This window comes from Enhydra lutris, unplaced genomic scaffold, assembly GCF_002288905.1.
Source record: "Enhydra lutris kenyoni isolate GAN:26980312 unplaced genomic scaffold, ASM228890v2 scaffoldscaffold33, whole genome shotgun sequence".
In the NCBI taxonomy this organism is placed as follows: domain Eukaryota; kingdom Metazoa; phylum Chordata; class Mammalia; order Carnivora; family Mustelidae; genus Enhydra; species Enhydra lutris.
Genome location: NW_019154117.1, coordinates 21,296,414 through 21,309,862, shown reverse-complemented (window position 1 = coordinate 21,309,862; position 13,449 = coordinate 21,296,414). Strand labels below are relative to the sequence as shown.

General features: G+C 44.6%; 1 protein-coding gene across 9 annotated transcripts in view; it reads left to right on the top strand.

The window, feature by feature from the left end:
• The window catches only part of LOC111153574 (transducin like enhancer of split 1), an 86,725-nt gene extending 73,538 nt beyond the window's left edge, over positions 1 to 13,187 (top strand). For all 9 annotated transcript variants that reach the window (XM_022512690.1, XM_022512689.1, XM_022512685.1 and 6 more), the window contains 6 exons: positions 3,739 to 3,988; positions 5,858 to 6,105; positions 9,233 to 9,380; positions 11,135 to 11,285; positions 12,390 to 12,466; positions 12,613 to 13,187. In XM_022512690.1, the coding sequence (XP_022368398.1) occupies positions 3,739 to 3,988; positions 5,858 to 6,105; positions 9,233 to 9,380; positions 11,135 to 11,285; positions 12,390 to 12,466; positions 12,613 to 12,720 (982 nt within the window). In that variant the 3' untranslated portion in view covers positions 12,721 to 13,187. The remainder of the gene's footprint in view (positions 1 to 3,738; positions 3,989 to 5,857; positions 6,106 to 9,232; positions 9,381 to 11,134; positions 11,286 to 12,389; positions 12,467 to 12,612) is intronic.
• Positions 13,188 to 13,449: the final 262 nt, after the last annotated feature.

Sequence of the window (13,449 nt, the reverse complement as noted above, 5' to 3'; positions counted from 1 at the left end):
AGTGAATCGTGTGTATAGCTAAGTGACTTTTCACTGTAGAAGCCCCTCTTGTGTCCTCTCCAGTAGCTGATGGGAACCAACCCCCTCTGGCTTAACATCACAGATGAATTCTACCCATGTTTGAAATTCTATAAATCCAGTCATTCCATATGCATTCTTCAGTGGCCGGCCTCTTTCTGAATGTAGGCTTGGGAGATATTTATAAATCCTCGCTCCGTGTTGGTTGATTTTACTTTTATTTTACAATCCCCTTCCTGGTTGATTTTACTTTTCCTAGCTCTTCAATAAGTAGAGGATCTCCCGTTTCCTTCTGGGATGTCTATAACATCGTCATGATATGCCATCAGTGGGGCCTTTGCTCAGTGATATGCTTGTACTTCCTGTAGGTGAATAACTAGTTCCAGACTCTCGTCGGCTCCCTTGGTTTTTCCTTCCAGTTGATCCCTCTTTGAGACCCATCAGCCCTTTGTGTCATTCTGGTTTGTTCATTTGATTAGGCTCTCCGGCACCGCAGGCAGCACCAGCTTCCTGTGAGGCCCCCTGTGACTGATGTATTAACATCCATGTGCATTTCCCTGGGGACCCAGAAATGTTCCCAGCTTCTGGCAACAGTTCACTGCTCTGTGAATCAATTTTAAATTGCCTCGGTATGATGATCACAGACCTCCTGTGTATTTAAAGAAGATACCTGGGAGAGAGACGGGTGTCTTCCGAAAATGGGTGTACAGCTTTCTGTCTACACTCTGTGCATCTGTTTTAACCTGGAACGCTGAACTCCATAGCAAGAGGGGTTCCAAGTGATGCAAGGTAAAATTTTCTTACCCTAAAACTCCAGAATTGCTGAAAGGGAGCCTGACGGGGAGTTTGCCTACCTGGAGGCGCCCACCTTGATTTATGGCTGATGGAGAAACGGACCTTCACATGTGCCATTATTCTCACACAGAAAGCTTTAAGAGGCAAGTTCTCTCCCCACGTCAGGCACTGTTTTAACCAAATACATTCCATTTGATTGTTTCATGAAAACACTCTGGCCATTTCTCCAGCTTTACCTAGTTCTTTGTCATTTTCAGACCCAGCTTAGGGGGTCACATAATTGCTACTGGACCTTGAAGAATTCTTTTAGAACATGAATAGAGTTAAACTCCAGTTCTTATGGTGGTCCCATCTTCAAGGGCCATACAATGCTATTTGATTCCAGCTCTGAATATCCCATAATAAATGGCATAGGTTCTGTTAACTCTAATGCACATGTATTAAAATATCATGTGGGCCTGAGATGTTACTAAAGACACCAAAGGGTACTGTTGCATAAAAAATAGGGGACTTAGTGGCTTGTTTTCTTGTAGGGGCTTTGAGCTATAGTTGTTCTATATGCATATTTATTTTCTAGGACATTCTATAGGGTTCCCATTATGTGCTCAATTATCAAATTAAGAGTAATGTTAAGGATTTGGTCCAGCTAGCCACATAATATTAGTTGCTGGAACCAGTTTGTCAGGAAATAACATATATTTAAGATCGTGTCTTTTGGTTGGGGGAAGGGGAAGTTCTTTCTCAAGCCTTTATGTATTTGATATTTTCCTTTCATAGAGCAAAAATAATAGCATATATTTTCTTCTCAAGCTTAGGGAAGTACATAGGTTTTATGTGCAAGCAGGTTGGAAACCTGATATCCTGTGTCAGTTTTCTGTTTTGTGCATGCTAAGTTATTTTACAAAGTTTGAGTTAGCATTAAAATGAAAATTGGAGTTCTGTGTTAATACCCATAGTCTTCAGATCTGTAAAGGGACTGCAAGGTGCCAATGACAAGTTCCAGAAAGGGCCCAGACTTATCCCAGAGGGTCACAGGAAGGAGGAAACTCTACATAGTTCATTTGTTATGTAAGCAGACCTATAGAAAAGGCTTCATGTTGAGCTACTAGAATGCCTAGTGATGCTTCAGAGAAGAATAAAACGAAAGCAGTGCTCTTCAAAATCCATAAATCCATCTGTTTGGATGTTGGGGGTAGATATTAGCACTTCTATATCTTTCATCCTCTGAAGTATCTTTTCTTTGTGCATGTTTTATAATGTGTGTGATATATTAGTGCTTGGAGTTTAAATCATTAGATTTTAAAGCAGAAAATATGCTTTAAGATTTTGGGGTAGAAACAAGAATGTCCTAGGATTAGGTTTGTTCGTATTGAACAGGGGAGGAAAACAAGATCTTAAAGTAACATAAAAGTTTATTTTCCTCGGGGCGCCTGGGTGGCTCAGTGGGTTAGGCCTCTGCCTTTGGCTCAGGTCATGATCTCAGGGTCCTGGGATCAAGCCCCGCATCGGGCTCTCTGCTTCCCCCTTTCTCTCTGCCTGCCTCTCTGCCTACTTGTAATCTCTGTCAAATAAATAAATAAAATCTTTAAAAAAAAAAAAAAAAAAAAGTTTATTTCTTTCTCCCGTAAAAGATACCGGCTGTCAGCAGCCCAGGGCAGGTATCACAGCCCCATAGTGTCACCAGGGCCTCTGCATCCTATCTTTGGGTTCTACTTCCTTCAGCAATTGATTTCCAACTTCAGAGTCAGCTGTGGCCCCCAAGGGCTTGTGGAGCTCTCGTTACCTTGCTCACAGTTAAAGCAGTAGGAAGAAGTAAGAAGAGAGGGCAGGCAGGAACCCCAGTGCACCCCCCTTAAAATTCTTTTTAATTAATAAACCTTACTTTTTAGAGCAGTTCTGAGTTCGTAGCAAAATTGAGCCAAAAGTACAGAGAGCTTCTACATCCCCCAGAGCTACTTTCTGGGAAGTTATTAGCTTAATGCCACCCCGCAGCTCATGTATGTTGAGCCTTGTACATCTCAGTGGTGAGAATGTGGTAAAGCTGGGGAGAGAAGCAAAGAGTAGCTTTGCTGCCTTAGATAAAGTGGGTTCGTGGCCAAGGGAAACACGGAGATTGTCAAGGAGAAAAGTTGAAATCTATCGCCAACCTATTTGATGTAGGAGAATCTTTTATTATTTTCTCTTGATTATGCCAAAGAGAATAAATTCAAGCCTGAAACTGGTACATTTAGAAAACTGCTTTTGTTTGTCAGTCTTGAAATATCCTGTTTACTATGTGACATTACTAGGAGTTCTTAAGGGCTTTGTCTGAAGCATAAAAAATAATCATTTAAAATTATGCTAGGAAATCATACAATTTTTTTTTTAAGATTTTATTTATTTATTTGACAGAGAGAGATCACAGTAGACAGAGGCAGGCAGAGAGAGAGAGAGAGAGAAGCAGGCTCCCTGCTGAGCAGAGAGCCCGATGCGGGCGGGACTCGATCCCAGGACCCTGGGATCATGACCTGAGCCGAAGGCAGTGGCCCAACCCACTGAGCCACCCAGGCGCCCGAAATCATACAATTTTACAAGGTACATGGAGGGAGGTATTTTATGTTAATTTGGAAGCGTAGTTAGCATTTTATATGTGATTGGAAGGAATGCCTTATGGAATGGTCAGGTACAATTGAAAAATAATTAAATATTTAAAAAATAAAGTTCAATGTACCTGTCCTTTGGTATACTCTAGACTTCTGTTACGTATTTTAAATTTGCTCCTTTGGTAAATACTTTAGCTTCTACTGATTCCAAGAAAATCCTCAGGAAAATTGTTCCCTTTGTCCTCCTCATAAATGCTGCTGAGCTAATGGCCAACTGCTTTATGATAAATGTTTTCTCTGTCTCCTCTCCCGTCTTTCTCTCCAACCGTCTCCTTTCCAAAAGTGCGTACTCCTTCCATGTCACCGCAGACGGCCAGATGCAGCCTGTCCCTTTCCCCCCCGACGCCCTCATCGGACCCGGAATCCCCCGGCACGCGCGCCAGATCAACACCCTGAACCACGGTGAGGTGGTGTGCGCGGTGACCATCAGCAACCCCACGAGACACGTGTACACGGGCGGCAAGGGCTGCGTCAAGGTCTGGGACATCAGCCACCCCGGCAACAAGAGCCCCGTCTCTCAGCTCGACTGTCTGGTGAGCAAACAGGAACTGGCACACGAGGGTAATGTCTCCCTGGAGACTCAATAAGGAAATGGCTGTTTGGGCCTGGGTTTTATTCCCATTATGAGGAAATGGAAGCCCTTTCTGTTTCCTGCGTTAGCTGTGTAGCCCCCCCATCCCTCTCCCTGAAATGTGAAGGCTTCATTTGTTGCTCTTTGGGTGGTTAAATCCCAGAGTTGGGGGACTTCTTTTAAAAAATATTTTACAGTAGTTTACAGAAGCTGTCCTTGTTTGAGTGTGTATTCCAAAGGGGGTTTCCCATTTAATGCATGCAAGCACAGCGAGGTCTGGACTCTGAGCCCTGCAATCCACTCAACTTTTAATTTCCCTACAGCCTTCGGATAAATATTGAATAGTAAACATTTGATAACATGGCATAAAAAAGTATTCTGAACAGGGTCTGTGTTTTCAGGGAGACCTGGGAGGGCTGGCTGGGTTTTATTACCTTAACTTCAGGAAAGGTTAACAGATCACGGTGCCAGAAAACGGGGCGGCCACCAGCAAACCGGGAATGGTGAGAATGCTTTCCCGGAGTGCTCTACTCCATCAGCCTGCTCCCAGGGTAGGAGAATACTGCTTTGCATTTTTCAGGATCACAGAACATGTTGGGACATGTTCCGATCTCTATAAACTGTGAGCCCAGATTTTACAGCCCATGTACCACTGGCCTTAAGCAGAATCAGGGCCACCTCACCCCCGATACAGAGCCTGCCCACACTCTGCTATGGCGGCCGGTGTGGTTTACCCACCGCCTGCCCAGCCACTGCCGAGGATTCCAGAGCCAGAGGTTTCAAAAAGAAGAACAGCAGTGTTTTTTGAGATACAACAGCTTTTTTTCTCTAGTAGTTATTGATTTGCTTTTTAATCAGATAACTTTAAAAGATCTCCATTAATGAAATTTCAACATGTTTCAGCATAGGCCGACATTCTATAATAGTAAGAGTATTTTGTGACCCTCATCACCTTTGTTGAAATTTACATGCTTAAAGTTTTTTCTCATCTTTGAATAATAGGCCATGGTCAAAGCATAGGGAAAACTTCAGTTCTATTTGGGTTGAAGGATAGCAATTATTTCTTTAAGGGAGGGGAGGGTCATTTTAGGTCCCACCTTTCTTTTTCTTTCTTTTTAAGAGGAGGGGTTGGACAGAGGGAGAGGGAACAAATCTTCAGCAGGCTCCATGCCCATAAACGGGGCCCAATGCAGGGCTTGATCCCACAACCCTGAGATCGTGACCTGAGCCGAAATCAAGAGTCAGACACTTAACTGACTGAGCAACCCACATGCCCCTCCCACCTTCTTTTTTAAATATGTGCTGGTTTTGATAGAGAAATGCCCTCTTTTATCAATTTCTTTGGACCGAGAGGCTTGAATATGGCAGCAGCCGTGTTACCCCTTGAGGAAGCCTTAGATAGAGATTCAAAAGTAATGAAAACCAGAACATAGGCAGCAGGTCTGCATTTTCCAAATAGTAAATAAGGGAGGGTGATGAGGTCAGAGATTTATAAACTAGCTTTGAAAAGTGGTTTCTTCACAGAGAAGTGTGTACACACATACCTCGCATCTGCTGATCATTTCGATTCTTTCTACTCAGCAGGAAACTGGATGTCAGGAAAAGTTCCATCTAAGTGTTTGCCCATGAGCGAGCCTTGGAGTTTGTTTTGTTGACTGTTTCAAAGGGGAAAGTTACAACTGGATCTCAGTCTTTGCTACAGAACTCTTGCCCTGCTGGTGTCTGTGAAATACCACTTTTTCAAGTCAAAAATCAAGATAGCAGCTAGAGAGCATGGTATTGTTATTGCTTGATCATGCATCATAGCAATGTAGCTATGTTTATTTCACAGAACAGGGATAACTACATCCGTTCCTGCAAATTGCTCCCTGATGGTTGTACCCTCATCGTGGGAGGGGAGGCCAGCACTCTGTCCATCTGGGACCTAGCGGCTCCGACCCCACGCATCAAGGCAGAGCTGACTTCCTCGGCCCCTGCGTGCTATGCCCTGGCCATCAGCCCCGACTCCAAGGTCTGCTTCTCGTGCTGCAGTGACGGTAACATCGCCGTCTGGGACCTGCACAACCAGACGCTGGTGAGGTGAGCAACTCTAGTTTTCTATGGTGGGGGTTCCCTCCTTGGGTACCTGGGCCTGAAGGCCTCCTGCTTCTCAGGCTTCACGCAGGCCCTCAGCGCATGTGAAGAGCCTCCTGTGTGCTGGGCTTAGAGCGCTAGATATTGGGAGTGTGAAGACAAAACTGACGCTGCCCTCTGGGGGGCTTACAGCCTTGCTGCCATGCTTGGTATCCTCCACACTTTCTATTACCTCCCTAACATCCCCATTCTCTAGCCACTTACAGATGCTGGACTTACTCAAAAAATATACCTGACTTTTGCCAAGGGACAGTATACATACCATGGATTACATGGTGGTACGGAGGGTCCTTGATACTAGGTGCTTTTGGCTTTAGCTAGAACCTTGTTGGGGAAACAGGAACAGAGTGATAAAGGACAACAGAAAATCAACAAAGGGACATTAGAAGAGGAGATTCCAGAAGTGCCTGGATGGCTCAAGATGCCTTCAGCTCAGGTCATGATCTCAGGGTCCTATGATCGGGCCTAGAGTCTGGGTCCCTGCTCAGTGGGAACCCTGCTGCTCCCTCTCCCTCTGCCTGCTGCTCCCCCTGCTTGTGAGTGCATGCTTTCTGTCAAATAAATGATTTTTTTATTTTAAGAGGTTGATTCTGTGAAATTCACCCACAAAATTGTTTTAAAGTATGCATGTTTCTCAGTTACTAAATCAGTGCTGTCCAGGTGTCGTTCCACCCAGGAATGAGCCTGCCTTCCTGAAGTCTATCCTCTTAACTGTGGTGACAGCCACAGTCCTGCCACCTCTGTGTCTCTCCTTGGCTCTGACCAGCTCCTTCCCTCTGCTGAAGTCAGAGTCCACACCAGAGATGTTATAGAAAAGTCTTTACAAAGGGAAGCACTAAACATCCCAGGTAAACCTGGCTTGTGTTCTACCTTTTCGTTCCCTATTTTCTTTGCTCAGAAATGCTCTTTGTTTATGGTGTGGTGGTAGGCTGGTGGATGATTTAGCAGGGCTCCTTTGATGCTTTGGGTCCCTGTGCCAGAGCAAAGGGATGGATTTTCGAAGTCATAGCAGCTTAGTCTCCCTCCAAACCTTCTCCGTAGGAATCCAGTCAGTGTCACTAAGTCAGGCTCTGTCCCTGTGTGTGGCTGATGCTGTTGCTGTTGTTTTCTCTTGTCATGTTCTTGGCAGCTCAGAATGAGCAGAATGGACACAAGTAGATACAGCAGACAGTCCCTTCAAACTTTTAGCCTAGCCAGTGTTTGCTGTTTGTTTTGTTTGTTTTTTTTCTTTCTTCTTTAAAAAACAAAAAAACTACTCAATAAATAGCACTTTCAAAATTTTTATTCTAAGGGCTTTTCAAATATTAATCCATTTAATCCTTATAACAGCTGCACTGCTATTATCCCAATTTTAGAGGTAAGGAACCTGAGGCAGAGAAAGGTTAAGTCTGCCTGCCTGGCTCACACAGTCGGGTGCGGGGGAGACAAGATGCAGTGCAGGCATGCTGTTCTCATGTCTGTGCTCTGAATTCCTGCTCTCTTTCAGCCCCCGGGAGTAAACACCTGCTGGATATAATGGGGTAGTGCTTTACGAATTTCTTGCTCACTTTGGGTTGGCCACGTGTGGCTAACAGCTGCTCTGTGTGAGAGGGTGTCATAGAGTCCGCTGAATATCTCAGTATCGACCAAGACCCAGCACGGTCAGCACCTCCGTTCTAGGAGCCTGAGAGTAGCACCAAGATTTGTGGACAGAGGTTGGAGGAGCAGCCACCAGGCGGCTCAAGTCTGTAGAGAAAACCATTTTTAGTCAAGGAGTAAAAGTTTGAGGAAAGGAATAGTAGAACTTTCAAAAGATGGGTCTGGGACTTCAAGTAGTCCTGTGTGACCTGTGGGGAGTCTTGGAGGAAAGTGGGGCTGGTTGGGGTATGCGTGCATGGGATGGGGTGGGAACAGTCAGGTGCATAAGGGGGAGAGGACTAAGATGGACATTCAGAATAATTTTTAGAGGAATAGTTTTTGAAGTGATAGTTGTCATCTTGTCTCAGAATTCATGGCAAGTGCTGCTTTTGTCTTGTCTTCCACGCTCTTCAAATTCTAAGCTCAGTTTAAAAGTTTGGAATTCTGTGGGAACAATAAAGTGAGGGGAACTTAGAGGAAGGACAGACCTAGAAACTTTGGGTGTTGAAATTCCCGAGCCATTCTCATGCATCCCTTCTGGTTCACCATAGTGATTGGGCCTGTTCTGGTCACATCCCTGCTGGCTCTGTCTTGGCAATCAAAACTGGGTCTGGATCCACAGATCACCAACCTTGCGGTGGCTCACCTTAGCCTCTCCCTCAGCAAACCACCCGCCTTTGGCCTGGCAGAGCATCTGTGCTCTGCAAACCTCTGTTGGTTGATTGGCTCTGGTAGTGTTGTTTGACTGAAGCACTAGAGTTCCCTTGAAGAGAACAACCTTGTGCTCCGCTTCAAGGCAGGGTCCCTGCTGAGGTGCCCATGGGTCAGCCTCAGCAATTAACTTTGTCTCATGCTGGCCCTTGAGTCAGGAGGCCAGCATGACCCTTTGTCTCCGGGAGTCCAGATTTCCTAATGCAGGGCTGTTTCTAATCCAGAAAGCAAGGTTGAGTAAATATGTGAGCTCATGCTTTGTTGCCATGTAGGGCATCGCCCTATGGATTCACTCATGGAAAAGTAAGCGCTTCTGGACCCCGAGCTCCTAACGTTGTGATGTAGGCCTACATCTTTCTTTACAGAATATACTCGGGATTCTGTGTGTTTGTCTTTTTTTTTTGTTTTTGTTTTTTTTTTCCCCTTTAATACTCAAACACTTTTCCAGACCCGGGAGGAATTTTCCCTTCCAGACGATTTGTAAGAAGAGCTATAAGAGTGTATTTAAGTTCTCCTGTGTGATGACCTAAAATGGCATTCCACATCTTTAGCACTTGGACCGTGAAAAAAGAAAAGGAAAATCTGCAGGTGCTGTTTCCTCCTCAGGGGAAGGTTGGTGTGATCTTGCACATCAGCAGACACTGAAGAGATGACACACACACACCACGTCCAAAACTAACAACACAACAGTGTTTACCTTGAGCTCTGGCAGGAAATCATTATTCAATCTGGTTTGTTTTATCAGGCAATTCCAGGGCCACACAGATGGGGCCAGCTGTATTGACATTTCTAACGACGGCACCAAGCTCTGGACGGGCGGCCTGGACAACACGGTCAGGTCCTGGGACCTGCGCGAGGGGCGGCAGCTGCAACAGCACGACTTCACCTCACAGGTGACGAGCTCCCCCCACCCTACCCCCACCCTGGGAATCTCTGAGCTGGTCTGCCAGTGGCATCCTTCTCCCTCCCTTCACACCCCACCATAGTAAGAAAAAGGCACCAGTCTTGACTTTGAGATGCCGATTTAAAACAAACAAAAACAACCCCCACGGACAGACAGGCAACATCCCTGAAATGCTTAGAGTGGTTTCTAAAACCCTATCAGTTAAGACCTGTTACTTTTGTTTATGATTTATGGATGAGTTCATTGAAGGAACTCGTACAGTGAGGAACGTATGGTTTGACCTGTTGGAACATATTCCCACTGTCCAATGTGGGGGGTGAGAGAGGATTATTTGATTCACATATAAAAAGACAGCTTGAGGGGCGCCTGGGTGGCTCAATGGGTTAAAGCCTCTGCCTTCGGCTCAGGTCATGATCCCAGGGTCCTGGGATCGAGCCCCACATCGGGCTCTCTGCTCAGCGGGGAGCCTGCTTCCTCCTCTCTCTCTGCCTGCCTCTCCGCCTACTTGTGATCTCTGTCAAATAAATAAATAAAATCTTTAAAAAAAAAAAAATAAAAAAAATAAAAAAAAAATAAAAAGGCAGCTTGAAAAATAGGCAGGGTTATCACAAGGATTTGAGAAAAATCACAACAGCTCTGGAAGTTAATTAATTTCCCTTGCATCGGGGAGCTTAAAAAAAGGCAGTCGTATCTCTGTGGATGCCCATTTTATTATGCATCCCTGGGAAAAGGGACTCGTGGCTGACTAGGTTAATGGAGGTTTGAAATGATATGAAATGGCAACTTCGTGGGTGTGGGGATGAGTTAGATGGCGAGCGTCTGAATCTAGACTTGTTTGGGGAAAGACAGTGCCATTTTAAGTGTCTTCTGTGGGTGGAATTGTTCTTTTGATCATTACTTGTGTACAGCTATGCATATTACTAAATTTCACGTCCCTGTTAATCTTTTGTGGAATTTCTTAGAGTCTTACTCATTCCAGCCCTTTTCCCAGTGTGAGTTAGGGTACTGTTTATAGTCTGTCTTTAAAAAAAAAGAAAAATCTTATGGAAAATTTCAAGTGTACACGAGTGCAGAGACTGTTGTTGCATATATCGAAGTACAGAGAAGTGTCCAATAAAGCCCACTTGCCCGTCACCCAGCTTTACAGTTGTGAACCCATGACCTGTCTCCCGTATCATTCCTGCCCCCAAACACTGGATTGTTTTATTTTTTTTTTATCATTTTTTAAATTTCTTTTCAGCTTAACAGTATTCATTGCACTGGATTGTTTTAAAGTAAACCCCAGACATAAGTCATCTCATCACAAGCATTTCAGTTAGTATCTGCAGAAGACAAGGACCACGTTAAAACATACATATACACACAGATGTCATTATTATTAAGAATAATTTCTTGGGGCACCTGGCTGGCTCAGTTGGTAGAGCACGTGGGTCTTGATCTCAGAGTCATGAGTTTGAGCCCACATTGGGGGTAGAGATGACTTAAATAAGTAAACTTAAAAAAGTATTCAAAGAATAATTTCATCACATGTGATGTATGTATTCCAAGCTTTCTGTTTGTTTTCATAAAGGTGTTTAACACTTGGCTGGTCTGTGTTGGGTCTCTTGTCCTGTGGACTTTACTGCAATCCAGAGTTTGTGGATTACATCCCCCTCTTCTTGCTGTTTTACCCGTTTCTTGTTGCCATTTCACTTCTCGGTTTATTGGGCAAAATCACCAGCAAGCCTGTTCTGCTTCCTACAGATCTTCTCCCTTGGATACTGCCCAACTGGGGAGTGGCTGGCCGTGGGCATGGAGAGTAGCAATGTGGAAGTTCTTCACGTGAATAAGCCTGACAAGTACCAGCTGCATCTCCATGAGAGCTGTGTGCTATCCCTAAAATTTGCTTATTGTGGTGAGTTGAGCTGAAAGGAAACTGGAGGACACCAATGGCCTTAATGGAAAATACTTCTTAAAAAAAAATACAGTAGAGGGGCGCCTGGGTGGCTCAGTGGGTTAAAGCCTCTGCCTTCGGCTCAGGTCATGATCCCAGGGTCCTGGGATCGAGCCCCACATCGGGCTCTCTGCTCAGCGGGGAGCCTGCTTCCTCCTCTCTCTCTGCCTGTCTCTCTACCTACTTGTGATCTCTATCTGTCAAATGAATAAATAAAAAAAAAAATCTTTTAAAAAAAAATACAGTAGAGATCACATCTGGAAAAAATGTTCTCTGAGCAGCTGGATGCAGTAATTCTACTGTCTTAATATGTCCCTCAGAGCATCGTGAAGTCGTTTCAGCCTGTTTTCCTAATGTGAGAAAAGTCAGCAGGGGATGCAGTTGCCTAATACAAGATTTTGACACAGATTTATTTTTTTTTTTTAAGCGCAGAGGTGGAGGGCAATTAGTTACCACTCTGTAGCGGGGCAAGGTTTTCAGAAGCCTGGGGCAGCCATGTTGGAACTCCTTATGGACTGAGCAGGATAGGGAACTAGGATCAGAGAAGGGCATACTCAGCTTACCCCACAATGTTCTACTCTGCGGTGAAGATGAAGAGAGAAGTTCATGTGGAGTCAAATATTTATCCTTGAGACGGATGGAGGAATGAATAGCCATTAGTCACTGAGCACATTCTGTGTGCCATATATCATGTCTGGCATTTTTCTTAAGTTTGTCGTTTAATCCTTCCTAGTCCCACTTCATTGTGAGGAAACGGACTACAAGGTCAGCATCTTTATCGATTCACTATTTGAGGACCCACTGTGTGCTGGATGTGATCCTGTCTGAAGTGTATCCGGTGGCCTGTGGGGCTGACACGGTCCCTGCCACTGCTTAGACAAAACCCAAGACCACAGATGGTTCACAGTGGAGCCTGGTTTTAAAACCTGCTCTCTCTACTCCCATCCTAGCCAAGTACTTAGACATGATAGTTCATGATTAGAAATGCTCTAAGTTTGATGAAGTCCAGGTTGCTAAGGAGGGATTTTAATCTTGTTTACCTCCATGTTCCTTTGCGAACTCTAGGTAAATGGTTTGTGAGTACTGGCAAAGACAACCTCCTCAATGCTTGGCGGACCCCCTACGGAGCTAGTATATTCCAGGTAAGTAAGTCAGCGCTCCTTGCCCAGAATGACCGTTTGATCGGGGCATTCTCCAGGACTCCAGAAGTGAAGGCAGCTCGGGGAGGAGCAGGGGCCCTGAGCATCTCTGTTCCCATTAAAACTGCGCCCATTGTTTTCTCTTCCAGTCCAAAGAGTCCTCGTCCGTGCTTAGCTGTGACATCTCTGTGGATGATAAGTACATAGTCACTGGCTCAGGGGACAAGAAGGCTACAGTCTATGAAGTCATCTACTGAAAACATGATGTGGTTTAACGTTTATAGTTGAATCGGGCCAAAATGTTTTGAGAATTTGTAGAAATAGAAAAGTTGTAACTTTAAAAGGAAGAAAGAAAACCACGAAAACCTGTTTCCAAACCTTGACATGAAACTACTTTGAGTCTACAGAGAGGAGGCAACAAGTCTATCAGCTGAAGGTCACCTATCTACCTAGACTAAACGGAGCACTGAGGCAGAGTGGACAGAGGGGCCAAGGGGTGTAGGCAGAGCCTGTTCCTGTCTGTCTGTGTGATCTGCCGAGATTACCTTCCTGTTCCTTGCGGTTCCCCTCACGTTCTGTGCTTCGTAGAGCAGTGCTGTCTCCAATGAACTTGTTTCCTGGTTTTGCATCTTGTGAAATGTTTTTTTGTATTTTTGTTGAAGGTTAAACATTTGTATAAATTGTAAATATATTTGGTTTATTACAGTAAAGGCTTTAGTACCAATAAGTGGTTTTCCTTTTCCTTCTCTGTTGTTTTTATCAAAGCTTTGGGATCATTCATGTGGGTTTTGTAAGCAGAATCCACACATTAGCAGAGGAAGTTGAAGCAGGCACTTCTGAATTTGCAAATAGATTTGGTTGTGGACTCGCACTGCATTGGAACCTAATCAACACCTCTAAGTTAGTGGGAACTCAAGACTAGGAATAGTCAGTACTTGAAGGTTTACTAATGACACTTTAATTTGGGAAGCTAAAATAACTTCATC